Source organism: Pezoporus flaviventris, unplaced genomic scaffold (assembly GCF_033815535.1).
Source record: "Pezoporus flaviventris isolate CSIRO_AGI_PZ_B2104156 unplaced genomic scaffold, CSIRO_AGI_Pfla_v1 ptg000001l, whole genome shotgun sequence".
Classification (NCBI taxonomy): Eukaryota; Metazoa; Chordata; class Aves; order Psittaciformes; family Psittacidae; genus Pezoporus; species Pezoporus flaviventris.
In genome coordinates, this window is record NW_026892549.1 from 40,260,631 (window position 1) to 40,280,178 (window position 19,548).

At 40.4% G+C, this 19,548-nt stretch overlaps 1 protein-coding gene across 2 annotated transcripts in view; it reads left to right on the forward strand.

Moving 5' to 3' along the window:
• The window catches only part of MAP3K20 (mitogen-activated protein kinase kinase kinase 20), a 90,765-nt gene that overhangs the window by 44,782 nt on the left and 26,435 nt on the right, over positions 1 to 19,548 (forward strand). The window contains exons 9-12 of one of the 2 annotated variants that reach the window (XM_061453913.1): positions 1,538 to 1,612; positions 6,970 to 7,076; positions 12,903 to 13,038; positions 17,261 to 17,732. In XM_061453913.1, the coding sequence (XP_061309897.1) occupies positions 1,538 to 1,612; positions 6,970 to 7,076; positions 12,903 to 13,038; positions 17,261 to 17,629 (687 nt within the window). In that variant the 3' untranslated portion in view covers positions 17,630 to 17,732. Of the gene's footprint in view, positions 1 to 1,537; positions 1,613 to 6,969; positions 7,077 to 12,902; positions 13,039 to 17,260; positions 17,733 to 19,548 lie in introns of those variants that run through there. The other variant, XM_061453903.1, reaches the window with a different exon arrangement.

Sequence of the window (19,548 nt, forward strand, 5' to 3'; positions counted from 1 at the left end):
AAACGTCATCTTTATTATAAGATGACACTTTTGGAACCTGCTACCTCTATATTACATGACAGATAACATTCTGCGCAAGTGAGACACACATAAATGGTGACTCCAACTGATTTTCCACCTCCTGTAACAGTGAGGGTTACAAACAAATACTGTAGCAAGACTACCCAGTGTATTTTTAGGCTAATGATTTAACCAGAGATCAAGCACCAGTACAATTTGTTTATGCATTGCACAAATTTCTGTGTATTTCTTGCACATAAAGCTTTGCACCTTAAGGTATTAGATTATTGTAATAATCATACTCCTGCAGTGTCCTGGCTCTGTATCTCATGTTTTTGTGGTTCAAATGCTTATGGAGCAGAATTTGTTAACTCTTACTTTGGCTGCTGTGGCTTGTGAGGCTTTGCAGGTCAAGTTGCAATAGTATAATGGTACAGTTTGCCACAACTTGCCCTGCATTGCTTCTGAAATGGCAGCAGTACGACAGATCAAGGGGTCTTCCTGGCAGGCTTGTCTGAACACAAGTGTAATACCTGGTTCTCACCTGTTACAGGACAAGAAGCCTTTTTTCCAGCTTGACCCCTCTTATATTTGGCCTCGCTTTCACTGAGGAACTGTTTCTCATCAATGTAATTTTTTAATTTAGTATGAACATCTGAAGTCATTTAACTGCCTTAGTGAGAGCAGAGGCATCTCCTTATATGTGTAGTGCTGTTGGGATGCACATTTAAATCAACTGGAAAGGCTTCAGTATCCGTATGTGTGTGTATGGGAAGGGATTTGCTTTTAGGCTTTCCAGTCTGGAGGCAGAGTCTTTAAACTAAAAGTCCTCTAAGAACAGCTGAGTGAATCTTTTCACGGTTTAAAACTTGCAGCAAAGCAAACCAAACAAACTTCAAACTAATTCTCTGTAGTCAGTGGTTCTGGCTATAACCAGCAACTCCTTGTCTTCAGTCATTATGAAGTATTTATATGAGTTCACTGTGCTCTCTGAGTGCTTTCTGAGATCTGCATGTCCTCATTAATCCTTCTGACCACAGGCTTATGAAGTCTCTTGTGTCATGTAGAGCTTTACTTAACTCTTCGTAACTCCCTTATTTTAATATATATTTCAGCCATTTGTTATATCAGAAGTGATTATAGTATTGTACGGCTGGATCATCTGTGGGGGAGAAAGGAGTTAATGCAGGCTATGCATTATACCTATCTTGACAGGCATCTTGGAATAGCCTGCAGTGACCTGCACAAACTATTATGTTTTAGTATTAAAAGCTGTTTGACTCGTTTTTACTTGTCTCCAAGCTTTCTTAAGGAACAACATTTGTGCATTTGTTCTATTCCTTCCTTATAGGTCAATTAATTGTGTATCTTGCTAGTGTTAGTAATCTGATTTTTTTAATATTTCAATCCTCAGTTTTTATATTGTGTTAAAAAAGAGTGTTTTACTACTTCTAATTCCATTGCTCTTACAGGAAATCTTTTAGTAGCAGCTTGAAGTGAAATGCTTCCAATAACTGGTACATTCTCTTTCCATTAGAGATTAACCATTCCAAGCAGTTGTCCCAGAAGTTTTGCAGAACTGATGCACCAATGTTGGGATGCTGATTCAAAGGTAATTTAATGTGTGTTTGATTTTTATACCACCACCACTCCCACCCCGCTCCTTGTTTTGGTGAGTGTGTTAGTGCTTCTTTGTGGGTCAGTGCTAACTGACCATTGATGCACACTGATAGACACATTTCTTCACAAAGATAGTTGAGAATGTCTTTTTTTTTTCTTAAATGGGCTTACATATTTATACCTAAATGTCTCTCTCTTTTAATCAAGAGTTAATTGTGCTACTATTAACTTACCTGACAACTAAAGACAATGATAGTAAACAGGTGAGATAGCAAGGATGTAATCATTTTGGAGCAAGAGAAAGATTGTTCTTTTCTATTTTCTTTCAGTAGTCTTTCTTGGATGTATGTGAGCATTACATATTTCAAGGTCCAATTTTGATGCCTTCGTTGTCTTGAAAACATGTAAAGTTAATCCATAAAATGTGGGTAGGAACAGCAGTCTAAATTAACATTAAACCTTTCCTAATCTTTTCTGTTTGAATGATATGCTTTATAATTATTATACTGTAATAATATAATGATAGAAGTACTGTAATGTACTGGTTAACTGTGCAAACACAGTAAAAATACAAGTTAAAGAGCCAAACCACTGTCACTATTAACCTGCCCTTGCAAGAATAAACTGAAAGGGAAATTAAAGAGAGTATTTAGTGAAAGCTTTTGTAGATTATGGGAGTTACCTTCTTTAAATGGACTCTGCTTCCATCCTGGTGTATATAAAAATGTCTGGAAATAGCCTGTGAGCATCCTAGCTGTATTAACAAGGATTAGCATCTATTTCCTTTGCCTATGAAGGTATTTGAGAGAGCGAAGGATAGTTAAGGAAAGAAAATTATGCTTTTTTTTCTCAAGTCAGGGCACCAGGAAGAACTTCATTCCTTTAAACTCAGGAGAAAGTTAGCTACTACTTCAGAGAGACCAAGACTTATCCCAAGACTGATTATAGCCCTTAGATGCTCTAGAGCTAGAACTTGTTATCACCAGAGAGTAGCCATAGAAGAATAACATGAGAAAGGAGATTTCCCCTCTTTGTCTCTTTCTTTTAAATGTCTTTGTTTTTAAGTGAGGTGTTGCTTTCCTACAGAATGGATATAGAAGGCTGAGATCCATTATCAACATGTGTTTTCTATGTGAACACCCATTTAAATGCCATTCTCTTATTATCTCTATCTTTAATCTCTCCTCAAAAGGGAGAGGAGAAAAATGCTTTGGGTCTTTGAATATACAAATAGGCTGTGTAAGTTCTAGGCCAGTAATTACTGAAAAGCACTTTCCAGTGGCAACTGCGTATCTTTAATAAGTACTCCCAAGCATCAGCATCACTAACAAATACCACAGAATAAGAATTATTTGAGCTTCTTTTCTGTAACTGCAGCACATACTAGATCAGCTCGCCCTCTGCCTTGCTCTGGCCACACATATACATGTCCAGAAGGCTGTTGCTATTTTTCAGGGAGAGGGAGGGATCTGCATTTTTTAGAAGAAGGATGCCCAAGCAGCAGGCTGAATTCTATCTGCCTGAATAATTCACCTGGGTGTGGGCTGGTTCCTCGGAGCACTGTTCCCAAAGGAGTCTCTGATGTGTGTAGAGAGTGAATCTCATGTTATATGGGTTTTCCTGGCAGTCTGCTCTTTGCTACTTTTTCATGCAGCTTCTCTTCTGTTAAGCAATTATAAATGCTTTATTCACATGACTGAAATAGAGTAATCTCTGGTCACAGTTTAGGCATGTGACTGACTTATTCTGTCACACGTTCGGAAAGGATTGCTACTTGCAGCTCTCAGAATGCCTTGATAAAGGCTGTGTGGCCAGCATGAGCCAAAAGATGGAGCACACTCCTCTAAAATACTGCTCTGTGCAATGTTTCCTTTTTGCCAGGATTAGCTTTAGAAAATCAGGTAGTTGATGCATGAATAAGTTACTGAAGGTCAAGCAGGGGTGAGCTTGAGGATCTCAGCTGCTCTAAAGCAATCGCTAAGGTACACACTTCTAGCCCACAGAAAGCATGAAGTATCTTTAGTGGATTACCCCTGAGAAAAGAGGGATGTGCATTTACTGTAGGGCTAAGGAATGCACTTTAAGAGCTGCTGCAGAGCAGCACTGCTTACACTGTAACTTCCTCATGGGAATTGACAGAGTTATTAACTTTGCTTTGAATTCTTAAGAATTTCTTCATATGTGGCAAAAAGTGTCCACAGTGCATTGCTCAGCATGGAATTTGTAATAGTAGTCTTTATACAGTTCAAACTCTGCTAGTTGAAAGAAACAGTACCCAGTCTGTTCAAAGTGTTCTACTAAAATGTTAATTACTAATTGTTTTAAGTCAGTAATTATGAAAGAACAATCTCTGTGGTAACTAAGTGTCTTAAATAACTACTTCCACATGTTAAAATCCCTACCAAACAAGCTGCTTTTGCTTGGGTACTAGATAATTGTGCAAACAGGGTCACTCATTACTGGTGCCTTTGTTTGCTGGGGATACTTGCTTTTGAAACACAGGTGAGTGGTTCTTTCTCATTTCATCCGTTCACTCAGTTTATCCCCACTTTAACATCAAAAATGTTTATAAATTACTGAATCTTTTAATGGAATTCGGAAACCTGGAAGCAAGGAGGCAGCAAGGAAGCAAAGGCATATGGAGTAAATATCCTGGTTTTGTGCAGTGGAAGGAAACAGCTGAAAACATTAGCCAGAATTATTTCTAGAGGGACATATATTTTAAAGATTTTTGTGTGAGGCATCACAGATATAAAGGGAAACAGTTTTCAAAGGCAACTTATGCCTCGATATTTTAAGCATCTCTCATAAGGACTGACTCGAGATGCCTTTCTAGAAAGTGCTAGGCACTCATCCACCAAAAATAAGACTTTTTTCAAAAAAAGCTGCTCAGCTTGGGCTTCCAGTTTCAGCAGTTGCTTCTTGCCAGTTTTAACCAAGCTGTCAGACCGCACTTAGCGTGCATGTATTAAATCTGAAATTATCCTTGCCTAGGGGCAAGAAACCAACAAAACCCACATGGCAGAGCAGGCTTGTGTCTTCCTGTCAGCTTTGCCTTCAGGGAAAGCTGGTACCTGTAAATCTGGCAGCTACAAAGCTGGCAGGGTGGCTGGTGGCTGTTCACAGAAATTGCACAGCCGGAGATGTTCAGGCTTTGTCAGTACAGCATGACTGCTTTGTTCCAGCTCAAGTTGCACAACTCAAGAGTTCCTTTGCCTGTAGTGTAGGACCCAGAGTGTTTGTGTTGCTGAGGAGTCTCCCAGGTCAGTTGGTGCTTTCACCTGTGCTTAGTAAAACCCTGGTTTCTGTCATTGTCTCCACTCCAGTTCAGTGTTGACTGTATCACTTAGGGTCGGCCCTGCCCTATCCTTTCCAGTACACCCACCAGAAAGAAGGAGCAAGCAAAACTCATGGAAGTGTTTTATAAGAGAATCCTAAATAAGCCATAAAGCATTGTGATTAATGCAGCATAGGGATGTTTGCCCTTAATCTCTTCCTGAAGGTAGAATTACTTTATTACAGGCACATTACACACCAGCCAGTCTGTTGGAGAGTACATAGCAGTAGCAGTATCCTGGTGTATTGGTGGGGAACCACTGTCTCTTGCCTGGCACCCTCCTCATCATCTGGGATGGTCTTGAAATCCCCTCAACAGTTTGCACCCACTGAGGTGGTTACAGGAGATGCAGCTGTAGCAACAAGAAGGGCTGTTGGAAGGTTCTCCTGCCCCTAAACTGCACCAGATTTTTCTGTTCTGGTTGGTGCCAGGGATGGATTTTGAGGTCTGTACCCCTAGCATGGCACAATCCCTGACCAGGGAGGTTGGTGCTCTTTCAGAACGTGTTTCTCAGCCGTAGCAGGTCTGGTGGCATCATGCGTATAGGGGGGAGACTGCTGCCTCCCTCAGCCCCCCCATAAATGCAGGTTTCCACATTGGGACTGTATCAACAAGTGCAAGGAATGTGCTGCTGAATAGGCACCTGCTGCTTGGCTCACCCAGGTTGCCAGTCCATGGACACTGGTCTGGGGGCCAAATTGTGTAAGCACATGATGGCTGGGGGAAGTGCTGTCTGTGTGAAGAAAATCTGCATAGCTTATCCAGCTGCCCGTTGCCTCAAGTCATGGAGATGGACCAAAAATGACAGACAAAGCCGCCAGTTACAGCCGAACAGTGCAGCATTACAGTATAAGAGAGCTTGTCTTTTTTTTTGTTATGCATTTGACACATTTTCATGCTGTTTGACATTTAAAATAAAGAAATTGTCTTTCTTTTATAATGTGGAAATCACTTGGATCTTCCAGGGAGAGACACCTCAGCATTGTTCCTAATTGTTTTTGTGCTTCCAAATTAAAATGCACGTTTTAATTGCGGCATCTGTAATTTTAGCAGAAATGGTATAATTACTGGCGGGATAGAGAGAGAATGTGCATCATCCCCTTATTATGTATCTACGTTTTGTTTCAACCTTTTGTCTCAACCTTGTCTGAGGTCTGTCAAACAGACTAACAGAGTCAGTGCTCTTTCAAGAGACACATTTAACTGGCTTTTTCAGTTTTCACTTATTATCCTATTTCATAGCTTCCCTTTGGGACTAAGGAGAAAGTAGAAAATACAGAGAAGTTTTAACCACTGTCCATGACCAGTGAGCACAGTGGGTGTTGGACGGAGAGCATCCATCAGTTAAGTCAGTGAGCCCAGGACAGAAGAGCACAGGCACCGCTGACGTGAGCTGAGCTGCCAAGCAAGACAGCCATGTCTGACCTCAGCCTTCACTTCTTGCCTGTCTGCTCCTGAAGTGGCCGAGTGAGATGTTTTCTGGAAAGTCTGTCATCATCTGCAAGAGGGGAACTGTGGCCAGAAACCCGTTTTTGATGGGCAGCTAAATACTTGTTCACACGTTAAAGAGTGTGGGTTACTACCTGTAAAAGGACATCTGTCTAATTACTAGTTGCTAATGGGTCCAGCCTTCTCTTTTTGGCAGTATTTTCCTTCTTAGCTTGAGGAAAACTTTAGAATCAGGAATCTTGGTGGTTATTTCTCCTATTAATGTTGTTTAATGCTCTTACTGAATACCAACAGGTTTAATGATAGATATGGGAGACTGAGCTAAGGCTTGAGTCCCACTAGTTTAAGTGACTCTTACCAAACGAACCTTTTCTTCAGTGGGAAGAACAAAAAGAAAGAAAGAAAGTTCACACCTTTAGGGTCCTCTTGCAGGATGTGGTGTTCAGAAAGCAGCATCCCAGTTTCTGTTACTACTAGTCTTTTAATTGAAAAATTCCTGCAAGTAATTTTGCACAGTAGTAGTGTATGAATACAAATGCTGTGGGTTTGTTTTTTGTCTTCAGAAAAGGCCATCATTCAAGCAGATCATTTCAATCCTGGAATCTATGTCAAATGACAGTAATCTTCCAGACCAGTGTAACTCATTCCTGCATAACAAGGCGGAGTGGAGGTAAGTTTCCTTCTTCCCGAGATGAAATGACGTGGTTTTCCTTTTAAATAGTGTGAGTCCATATTCTTTTCAGAAAGACATCAGACTCCGATGATGTATTGGTAGAAAATATCTGTGCTTGAGGTATTTTTAGAACGTAACTTACCTTGTTTTTCAGGAATGCTCAGAATGCTGTGAAACTTGTATTAGGAGCCAATACACTTAGCTGTACCCTGTATTTATTATTACACTGGTTTAGGTATCATGATATTTATGGTTTTGTGATTCACATCTTAAAGCCAATTACGTGTTTTCAGTGAGCAGCGTGAGGGCAAAACAGCTCAGGTATGTTTGATGCAAGTTTCATAGAAAGTGTGTAGGCATATGTTAAGAAAACCCAACAAAATAAAAATAAAGGGCATAAAAAGATACATTTTCTAGTCAAGCCTTAGTTCGTCTTCCTTTGTATGTGTTCTGCCATTTTGTGCATCCTCTCTTTTGCATTGACTTTGTGTCCACGCATTCAACATATGCCCAAGCCATGCTTGAGCATATGACTGCACCTACTGCTACAGTAATTTTTATTCATAAGTGATTATAAATGGAGAGCAGGTTTGAGAAAATGCTATTACGTGGCACTGTTTTACAGTAAAAGCTTCAGCCTGGTTTTGGTACGTGACAGAACTTTAGAATCCTGTCCCCAAAGCCTGTGTGTCAGTCAGGAAGCTCGCTGCTTCACATTGCATCCTTCTGTTTGGAAAAGAAAATTGACAGCAGCTCTGCATAGGCAGAAGATTTTTACCAGTGCTCAGTCTATATTAAGCAGCACTGGCCCTGCTCCAGATAAGCTGGGAGAAGAAATATAGGACGGTTCCCTGCCTGTACTCGGAGCAGGAATGGAAGAACCCCAGCGCAGGAGGGCAGGGAAGAGCCCGTGGAAGTGGGGCTCGTCTCAGAGCCAGCATCCCGCATTTCCTCCCCAGGCTTCCCTGGAAAAGCGAAACATGTAGTTTTAACCGGGCCAGTGGAAAAAGTGAGCGGCCCCCGGTCACATGGAGGGACTATAAATAGCCGGGGCCGGGGCCGCTCCTGCCTTGACTCAGCAGCACGCCGGCGGCAGCCTCGCGGTCTCGGGCCCCGGCGGCGGCAGCGGCGCGCCACCTGCTGGCCACCGCGCCCACCTGCGCTCCCCGCCGCCGGGCCGGGGCTGACCCCTGCTCGGCGCCGTTGCCCTGCGGACGGCGCTGCGAGGTTCCGCTGTGGTCAGTGCCTCCTCTTGCCGCTCCCGAGCTCTCAAGTGTTTACAAGGATATCAGTGTGGGTTATCAGTGTGGCCTCTTGCTCCCCAGGCCCGTATTCTAAGGCTTGGGATAAATGTCGGGTATTTAAAGTATAAAAACAGATTTCTTGGCCGCTGTTATTGATGCAGACGCTGGACGTCGTGTTGTGATTTTGGCAGCAGACAGAATACCAGGAGGATTGGAAGAAAAATATCCCCCAGTGAGGGGTTTCTCATACACCCCTATATAGTAAAAATATTTATTTAAAGAATGAGCAAAGTCGCGGAATCGTTTAGGTTGGAAAAGACCTTTAAAATCATCAAGTCCAGCCATTATTCCAGGACTGCCAAGTCCACAGCTAAACCAGGTCACTGAGGGCCTCATCTACATGGTTTCTGAACACTTTCAGGGACAGTGATTCCACCACTGCCCTGGGCAATGCCTGACTACCCTTTCAGTGAAGAAATTTTTCCAAATATCCAGTCTAAACCTTCTCTGGCACAGCTTGAGCCCATTTTCTCTTGTCCTATCGCTTGTTACTTTGGGAGTACTCAAACTGCTTTAGGAAAAGCAAATACCTTCTGAAATCTTGCCAGTACAGCAGAATAAAAGCTGTGCTAAGTGACATTTGGTAACATTAAACTTCTGTTTTACAAAATTCATCCATTTCTTAGAGAGTGACAAGGGTAGCCTGGGGATTTCTGGCATATTTCATTTTGATGTACCTGCATTGCTCAGATGAGGAATGGCTAACAAGGCGTTAACGAAAAGCCATGTAGAAACAAAAAGTTCTTTGGCACTATCAAGCCACTGAAAAACTTGTTACCATGCAGACTTGTGCTAAAGGTAAATTTGGCTTTTTGGTTTTGAAAGAATAAATAACATGCAGACAAGGAAATATGAGAGAGAAAATACAAATTCATGATGGGGCACGATTTGCCTGAAAGCAAAGATGGTTTCTGAATTAAGTCAAAATGAAAGCACAAAGTGCAGAAAGAGCATGGTCATGTGGGGGCTTGCTTACAAGCTGGGTGAAAGGCATGCTCTCTTACCTGAATTCTGGTATGGGCTGCCATCCCTGATGCGAAGGCCATGTCTGTATGCGGCACTCATGAAGCGTAAGGCAGATTAACAGAAAGTATGAAAAAAAACATGCAAGTTAAAGTGGGTGGAAGACTTCTATGCATAAAGTGATCCCAAGAGATTAACTAAGACAGACTAAGACCATTTCTGAGAACAGCTGCATAGAAGTTTAATGTGGTTTAACGTCTGCATTGAAAAGTCTTTGTTTTTACTTATTGCTTTATTTTTTACATATATTTTATCCCATCGTGATTTGCAAAGAGATAGTTAAACCAGCAATAGGGAAAGAATGAGATGTGTTACCAAGAAATAGGGAATTTTAATGAAGCCTGGCTATCGCCCTGGAGAAGGGTGAGCTTGGAAAAAGCAAAGGTTACACTTGTTCCCTTGAGGGACCTCCAAATTAATGATATAGATCCTGCACTTTCACAGGGACGCTGCACTTATCAAAGCATATCAAAGCTCAGATAAGCCAGGGTTACATTTTTTCCCCACTCTTAAAAAGAGGCAAGGTGAGGTTCATTTCTTATAGAGACTTGCAAAAAAGGCATCTCTAGTAGCGAGTTACCAGTCTTCAATGTCTCTGTCCGGCGTGAAAACTGAGAGTGGGCTGAATCCATGCAAGACAGACAGAGGTGATAAATGACACTTCGACCTATCTTCAGCGTGGTCTTATTTGCAACATTTACAGGTCTTCATATTTATATAAAGAATAAGTTTTAACTTGCCTGTTCTGTCATTTCCTTGAAATAATTCAGTGTCTTCCAAACTGTTCTACCCTTTATGTTTTTATTATTGAATCGAGTTGGGGTGCTGTCTGACAACTGAGTTGCACCGGTCTGCCTCATGTTTGAGTTCATATTCTGTGATTTTTTTTGGAGCTCTTTCTCAAGTCACTTTCATTACAGTAGGAAAAAAATTACTGTTGAAGTAATGATGTTCCAATTCAGTGAGAGATCATATTTGTCTGCATTTAGTCTTATATACTGACTGCATTTCTCCTTCCTTCCTCTTCCCCGCGAGCGGCTGTTCTAATGATTAAAATAGTCTATTAGCAATACTTTTATTAGTGTATCAGTAGCAATTCTGATTATTAGCCATATTAAAAACAATGACTGGCATTTGTTTATCTGTGACTGTTTATCATTATAGTTTCTAATAACACAGTATACGTTCTTCAATGTCACAGAATGAGATTATTCTAGAATAAGCCAGTTAGCTCAGACTGCAGAACTACAGAAGCAAACAAATCCGCATGCCCTACCATGTATAATGTTTCAAGCTGCCTCATTTATGAGGAAAGACTCATTAACTGGGCAATGTACAGTAGCTTTCTCTTTAATTACACAGTTTTATTATACAGTGGAATTGTTTTTCAAAATGCAACTGTTTTCACAGACTGACCTTTTATTATGAGAAGTTTGGGTCTAATGAAGAGAGGTAATTACAGCACAAAACTGACTTTTGACATACAGAAAGCTATTGTTACCAGCACTTTCCTAGTGCAGAATGTTATTTAAAAGAGAACTTAATTTACATATTAAAACAATTATAGAGTTGCATATAAGTAGCAGTGATGTTGAGAGACAAGCTAAGAAAAGCAGCACTTGTAACCATCTTCAGATTGCTGTAATTCCCACAGTAGATTGTGTAGTATATGTTGCGCCTGTCAGAAGGGGTTTATGCTAGCAAAATGAATGTTTGGAGAGGAGTCACTTTCTGACCTTCCGGCCAGTTTCTTCCTTTATTGTCTCCTTATTAAGATGCGTGACCACTTTCCACCCAGCACAGAGATCAGCCTTGACCTTTGCATGCCTAAATACGAGCGAGAATTTTGCTTGAAATCTGAAGCATAATAATTGTGAGGGGCATTTGTTCTGACCACCACATCGAACAGCTCACTCAGCAGGATTTAAGTGTGATAAATGCCCTTGCCCCAGGTGGCTGATTTTTGCAGTAGAATTAAGCATGGTGGTAAGAGTTTGCAGTAGAGTTTGCTAGTTATTCCAGCTCTGAATCCTTTTGCTGTACTTTGTAAGCATTACTGTCCGACAGAGGGGTCTCATTAAAATAAGGAATCTATAAGATTTGGAATATTTAAATTACTTCATTTACTTAAATAGGCTATTTGGATATGCATTTCCCACATTGAGAGCCTGAACTTCTTTAAGTTGATACTGGAGAAGAGCTTAATCATTCCATGCTAGGAACGAGGACAGGAGTTTTACAGGAAGAAATCATTCTCCCCACCACCACCTAAAGCCCTTTTATTTTCTTTTTAAAACATCAGAAGGAGCAGATTTTGTTTGCAGTGTGTTTACAAAGGGAAAACATTGTGAAAGTTTGAGCAGAAGATTTGGTATTGCAGTCTCGGTAGCTATCTGCGAGCTTTCTTCAGGATCTTTGCCCCTTAGAAGCTTGCTCACTCTTAGGTGGAAAACAAAACGCTGTGATTGACTGTTCCCACAGTATGAACAGGGAACAGTTGAAGTAATATTCAAGACACAGGTGGCAGGCAGTACATGGTCTCCCAAAGAGTCACAGAAATGGTTTGTTAAATGCAAATACAACTTCTGATACAAATCGGAGTTGTTTTGGGGTGAGTTTTTTTTTAGTTATCCCACACGCATGAATGTGTAGCTCAATTTAGTGGCAGAATTATTTTTTCTGTACACTGTAGTATACACCCATGCAGTTTTAGTGCAAAACTTGTTAAACCTTTTTCCAAGAGCAGTTCAGGTCATGTGTGTAAAAGAAATGCATACCCAAAGTCAACAGAAACTACAGGCAGTGTAACCAATAAGGACAGTATCTGAAGCTTAGAGAACTGCGTTGACTTCCTGCCTTTCTTATTTTTTGCACCTTTGTGTGTATGGTGAGAAGCAGAGAAAAGTAAACCAAGTCCTTTTATTAACTGTTCCTACTCAAGAAGCTTGTGTTTGTAACTCTTTGCAGGGTTGGGTCCTATCATGGTATGTATTCTTGCTCTTGTATCTTCACCTAGAGAAATGGGAATGTGGGTGTGAAAAAGACCCAGTGGTGCTTCTGTATATTTTAAGTCCAAATAATATTTACAGCCACGTTACAGACTCGGGCAAATGGGCTTCTTAGACTGCCCATATTGTGTTGCTAATGATGGTCCTGTTACCAGTTCTTAGTGCAGTTTCTTTGCGGTTAAGGTTGTGTTTCATGATGTTGAGGGAAAAGATGACATTCTAGTTTTTAAAGTGTTGTTATGCTGTGGCATTTTACTCTTTTAAATGATATTTTTCTTCAACTGAAGGTATTATGGTTATTCTCAAGTATAAACATTTCCAGTTGTTCTTAAAGCTCTGAAAGGCTTTGCATTTGGTAATTAAATGAACTGCTTGAGTTAGTCTTGTACTTTTCAGCCTTTCACATTTAATTAACATTCAAGTAGAAAATTATGAACAGTTTATATCTGCCAGGAAAAGACAAGACGTAACAAATTGTCTCCGTGCAGATGTGAAATTGAGGCAACCTTAGAGAGACTAAAGAAACTGGAGCGTGATCTGAGCTTTAAGGAGCAGGAACTAAAGGAACGGGAGCGGCGTTTGAGGATGTGGGAGCAGAAGTTAACCGAACAGTCCAATACTCCTGTAAGTAGACGATAATTCAACCTTTCATCTTACTTCAGAAAGTGTTTGGAGCTTTGTCTATGTGTATGTGCATCTGTGTGTGTCTACAGGCACACCAAAGGAATAGTGCCCCTGTTATCTTTAGTTGTTCCTTTGGGCCAGTTAAAGTCTATTTTATTACATCACTGCAAATAACTATACTGTTTTAAAAAAAATTGGCTAATCCATCTGATATCAGATATTGCTGATAGTTCATATGGTGCCATGGGCACTTAAGTAGTTTCCCATTGATTTAATAACAGTTCTCAGCTTTAAAAGTTGATTGCACTCAGTAAATTCATTTTTCAACTAGAAAGTTGTTGACTTTAATGAATGTAGGATTTGGTCTTAAATGTAAGAATCATTTTTTTTTCTCAAGAAGAAGGTTTGAGAGACCTATGTAAATTTTTTAAATTCTGTCCTTTTTCTTCAAGAAGAAGTTTTCATTCTGGGAAAGAGGGGGTCAAAATTTGAAGTGTTAATTTAGGGCTTTGTTCATAACTTGTACTGGCGAGTTAGTAGCTGTTAGGATTGCCACATTTCTAATAATAAATTGGAACAAACCCCTTTCTTGGATGATCTTGAATTTCTTTATGAAGTGTGATGCTCTTAAATACTGATTGGCAGAGGGAGGACCACAGGGTTGGTGCATGGCTAGACATGTTACAACAGAATTGTTGTTAAGAAAAATACCGCATTACTTACTTGTTTTTAAAGCACTAGCCAAAACAAGTACCAAATTGAGATTGCAGCAGCATATGATTTTTCCTATGCACAATTTTATCCTGCTTACAGCCTTGATTCCAGCCAGACCCATCTATATACAACTTGTTTTTAAGCCATAACTTATTGCTGTTGTTTGAATGAAGTTGCATTCGTGTTCCAGCTGTGAACATGCAGTAACGAAATCATGAAGAATGAATGTTTTCCTATGTGCAGATACTGTATGTTCTCAGTAGATATCTATATGCCTGCTTTAACACTTGCAAACTTCCAGTAACTGAGCTGTGGGCCATCATCTGTCCTGAGCACAGCATGAGACACAGCCTTAATGAGCAAATCTTTTCACGGGCAAGGCCCTAGGGTTTTTTATGCCTTACTTGCTTGTGACTTCTACTTTTCACTTAGAGCTGGCACTGCTGAAAGAATAAAGCACTGTGCTGCAGCCTGTTGTGCTAAGCATGAGCTATCTTTCTGCATAACATTAACCCAACTCTCCTATTGCATTTAAATGCAATTTCTTCTAATAGAGAAATACAGGTTTGTTTTTTTCCATAGGTCTTTATCGAACTGTTACATGGAACAGCTTTTAAAAAGCCCTTTTGTTGGAAAAAAATGGCATAGTAGCAAAAATTGGCTTGTTCAAGCAGGGTTGGGTTTTTTGTTTTTTTTCTTTTCATAGCAAATAAAGTTCTACAAGGCACTGGTTACAAACACAACTATGTTTTAAATTCATAGCTGTAAACCATTTAAAATATTGAGCATTCTGTTTGCAAGCTTGTAATCCTTGGAGTCAAGTGTCTTTCTCCATCCCTTGGTTCAGGGTATGTCTGCTCAGCACTATCCAACTGGAGGATTGCAAGAGGGAGGTGCGCTGCTTGATTTTAAGCTATGTTTGCTGTAAAAACAGTAGTAAAGATAGGGCAGCCAGAGCCAATAACACAGCTTAGGGTGCCCACTAGGCTTATACAGGTTCTTAGCCAACACTAGGCCTTGCTATGTCTTAGCTGGTACTGTCATCTTAATTTTGCTCTGCAGTAAAGACCAGAGGCCAGTAAATACTATTAAAGTGGTGTTCAGGAGGAGAAACTTGAACTAGGTGAAAGGAGAACAGGGAAGCTGTCTCTGGCACTTGATTCTCCAGTGTTCTCTAGGGTTGGTAGAAGCTTCATCCTGTCATTCTGCATGGTAGGTGGCTGTAAGTGGAAGGCTGCTCCTACCCCATAGAATAAAGTATAGCTTTTTACACATGTTAACATGTGAGAAGTATGAGACTAGTCTTTATAAACACTTCCCTGAAAGCAGTATTTCTCCTTGCTCTTGTTTTGAACCCATTTCTTCTGTCTTATAAACCAGACACCTTTGAGTCTGATCTCTGCAGATTCCCTTTGTGCAGATCTCCAAGAGCATCTTGCACAAGGGAATCTGGAGCCTTTTGGAGGAGTAGAGTATATCCACAGCTGCAGTGAAATGGGAGACTTCTTTTGAAAGAGAACCTGACTTTCAGAAGATGATATTTAGAGGGAGAGAGTGAGCAAGGCATGAAATCCAGATATTTATCTGTGGTGACCTACACCTAGAGGTTGTCATTTAAGAGCAGTGGCTTATACAGAGATCAGGGGACCCAGCCATCTATAAAGTCTCTTCAAGATAGTTATCATGAACTGCAGTGTCACTGCAATACCAGGCAGGCCCTGTCACAGAGAGCTCCTAAGTTCTCCAGATAACGAGGTGGCAAAATATGGAGGAAGTAAGGTGATTGTAACTCACAAAATGAGCCACAGTTATGGCTCTTTCACAGCTTACCCACTGCCAGGCATTGCACAAACACTGACCCAGAAATGTGTTTTAGCAGCAGGCTGTTTTGCAGCTTTGTTTATCATCAGGCGATTCTCTTCTGTGGATATAAAGTGGCTAAAACTCTAAAGCCATGGAGGAGCTATCTGGCACTGAATCGTATGTGCTGGGCATCTCATTTCTGTGGCTACGTCTTGCTTTTAAAGTACTCCTTCTCTTTATCAGGAGGAGCTTTTGGTTTCCTTGATCCAGGTGTAAGCCTTGATCTGGTGGTGGTGTAATTGTTTCTCCTGTACAGAAGCTTAGCCATAGGATGTACCCCCTCTCCCCAACTTCTTAATTTTATTTTTGTTTTTTAAACCATGATCACTAACTTCTGTTAAGCACAACACAAATAGAAAGCCTGTGTAAGCAGGGAAAATCCGAGAGGCACAAAAGACACATTTTTTCCCTTTTAATGATTGTCAATTTGTCAATGTAAGTGATTTTGCCAAGAAAGGGGCGCTCTTTGTTAGCCTGGCCATGAAGTCTTGTTACAGGCTAGGACATCACCATGGTGACCCCTGTAGACTGTTGTGATGAACTGCCATTTGCTCTTTTGTCAGTTTTCTGGTTAGGTTAACAAATACATGGAATGAATTTTGGACAGGTGATTTTGCAAACAGCTTTGGAAAGAAAGGCCAGTTCAGGTTTTCACACACAGCTCCTTTGCTGTTGGTTTAGTAGGTAGTTTAGGATAAAACTCCCAAGTTTTTACTCCTTGTGGACAACAGGCAAGCGTGTCACAGAGATTACTAGCCCAGGCACTCTGAAGAGGCATTAATCATTATTTAGCTGGAGAGGACACATTTCATTTGTTATTACAAACAGACTGGGTCAGGAAAATATTGTTATCTGTGAAAATTAAATCAGTAGAGATTTAACATAATGTACAACCATATGGTAGATGTCTATTGGTATCACTAAAATAAAATGAAAATGCAACCAAGCTGAAGAAGCTGATAAGCTGACCAAACAGCCCCTCTTCCGCTGCCTGCTCCTCCCTGGGACAGCTTCCAGAAGCAAGGTGCTGGTGTGGGCTGGAGGCCAGTTCCTGTATGTCCTTTGCATTGGTGAGAGGCTCGTTTCTGATTGCGGCTGTTGCAGGGTGACCCTTTCCTCTCCTTTTGAGCATACGCTCAAAACCAGTCTTTGCACAAATAATACTGCTGCTGTTACTTCTGATATTTAGAGGGCTACTACTTCTGCACCAAACTTTCGGAGCTTGTTTGGGTTTTCTGATCTTAACGTGATTTATTCTTCAATCCTGAAAGGTTCAATTAAGCAACTCACTGACTTCTGTTGTACCCACATTGCCTTGGGAGCCAGTCCGCCTGGCTGGGAAATGCCACATTCTGTTTTTCACTGTGCAAAATGAAGGATTAAAGAGTTTGAACCTTCTTTTGTCAAGAAAGCTCTGCTACCTGTGGTTCTTGCCATGCGACTCAGTGATTTGCACTTTAGTTTAAGAGCAATGACCCCAAAATGAAGCTATCTGGTTTAATGAATTCTGACTTGATCTCCGTGTTTAGATTCACTAATTTTGTGCTTTCTGTTGATTGCCAACTAATCTGGTGGTGTCTTTTCCCTCCATTTGTAAATTGGTTCTAACTTTCACTTTTGATCTGTCCTTTCCTCCTTTAAATAGTTTTTCTTACCTCTTGCTGCAAGAATGTCTGAGGAGTCTTACTTTGAATCTAAAACAGAGGAGTCAAAGAGTGCAGAGATGTCATGTCAGATCACATCAACAAGTAACGGGGAGGTAGCTGGCATGAACCAAAGTCTGAAGGCCTTGATGATGACGGGCTTTGGGGATATCTTCTCTCTGAACAAAGCAGGATCTGTCCTGCATTCTGGAATGCAGATAAACATGCAAGCCAAAAAGAATTCTTCTAAAACCACCTCTATGAGAAAAGGAAAGAAAATCAACATGGCTTTGGGTTTCAGTGAATTCGACTGGTCAGATGACGATGATGATGATGATTATTTTGATGACACAGATGACAGCAGCGAATGAAATCAGTTATAGAATTAACCCTGAAATCAGTTTTAGCAAAGCAAAACAATAAAGTTTTAGAATGAGAATCCTGTCAGTTTGGTCTGTTTAAATCCTGTAAAAGTAAAGAAAAAATGTGAGACATTTTCCAGGCTGAGCATGTTTGTGTGTAGAAAGACATGTTGTTTTTGTTTAGATTGTGCTGACTTATTTCTGCTTTGATTAAATTTGGAACTAAACTTTCCAAATTAATTAAGATTATTATTATTTTAAGAACCATGATTATAATTCTTGATGCCTGATTACAGAAACTGTGGCTTGATAAACTTAAGATTTGAAAACATTGGGGGAAACTTCAATGCCTTTAATGCCATTAATGTACTTCAAATTTTTCTTTTGTGTTTTTTGTCATTTCCCTTACTCCTTTAATTGTCAATCATATGAATATACTTGTACTTCCAAATTTGCTATTCTCTCCCATCCATTCTTTCTCACTGTTGCAGTGAAGGGGTTTGCTGTGTTTCTAATTTCAAGAATTTTTTCAAGGCCACATTGTGGGAAGTCACAAATATATTTCTAGGAAGAGAGAAGCTTGGTTGCGGGGAAGAGAGGGGTTACTTAAATACACAGTCTAAAAACTGAATAGCAGCAGAATTCAGGTAGTCCCTATTAGTAGGTGATTTGTATAAATGTTCTTTTTTCTCCTCACTTGTATGTGTATATAATTCACTCTAGCAAAGAGAGCTGCAATCAGACCTCTGCATCTATTATCAGATATTGTGCTCTAGAAGGTAATTTTCAGTTATGTTGATGTAAATCCAGGAAGCCTCATTAACTTTGATGGACTTATTCTTGTACCTGAGAGTAAAAATCAGTGTCAGTAAATTTTGATTCTGTTGCATCTCCTAAAGAGTGCGCGCTACCCTTATGAAAAGACGAAGATGAGCCACAGTAACATTCCAGCTTGGGCCTTGCCACTGTGGCTTGTGTGACATTCTCGCATTTGGGGGCAGTAATGTGAGGGACATTTGCTAGGCTCTGTGTATCTGGTTTGTGCAGTTAAATCACTTTTAAAGTACTGCCACTGCGGTTATGACTTACTGTAAAGCTCGGTGTGTAACAATCTGCTGGCAATAATTGCCTGCCAGGCACTTAATGTTGAGAGCAGTGAGTATGCTTCTCCTGATGACTCCTTTAGTGGTAATGCAGAAGGTGGGAGGGAAAACCAGCGCAAACACAAATGCAGGTTAGAAAGGAAGTTGTTTTTGTAAAACATTTGCCCAAGGAAGAAGGGCAGCATTTCAAAAGAAAAACTAGTTCAGCTGTAGTGGGAATAAGACATCAAAATTCCATTCTCAATTACTGGAGGGGTTTCTTTTATGAAAACTTCAGGTTTTGAGTGGCTTCTTTAATTACAGGCTTGTGTGTTACATAGCTCTAACCTACATATTATGGTGAGTGTTTTTGTAGATAGCTTAGAGAAAAATGGATACATTAGATAACAGCAGGCCTGAAATCATTACATGTTCACTCAACAAAAGAGAAAGTTCTTTAAAGGAGTTTATCTAGAGTGACAAGTGGACATCTCTTTGGGTTGTGAGAGTTGATGTATCCTTAAGCATCAGCACTGGTCTGGTAACCTGCAAGGCAGTGAGTGCTGCGCTTTGAGCTAGCCTTCTTCACTCAGTTCACACGTGATTAGACCCTCCAAGATGCTTAATTTCTGTAGGATGTTATTCCATATTCCACGTTCTTCCTAACAGTGGCAGATCCATTGGCTTTAAGTTCACCCTCTTGTATGAGGAAGCTTTTCTCATGGCAGAATTGTAACGTAAATGATGCAAGAAGTTTACAGAGTATCCCAAGGAGAAACTTGTTCCTTTGGCACAGGTAGCAATGGCTTCTAATTTAATGGCTTAAGAGCCATTAAAACAACCTGA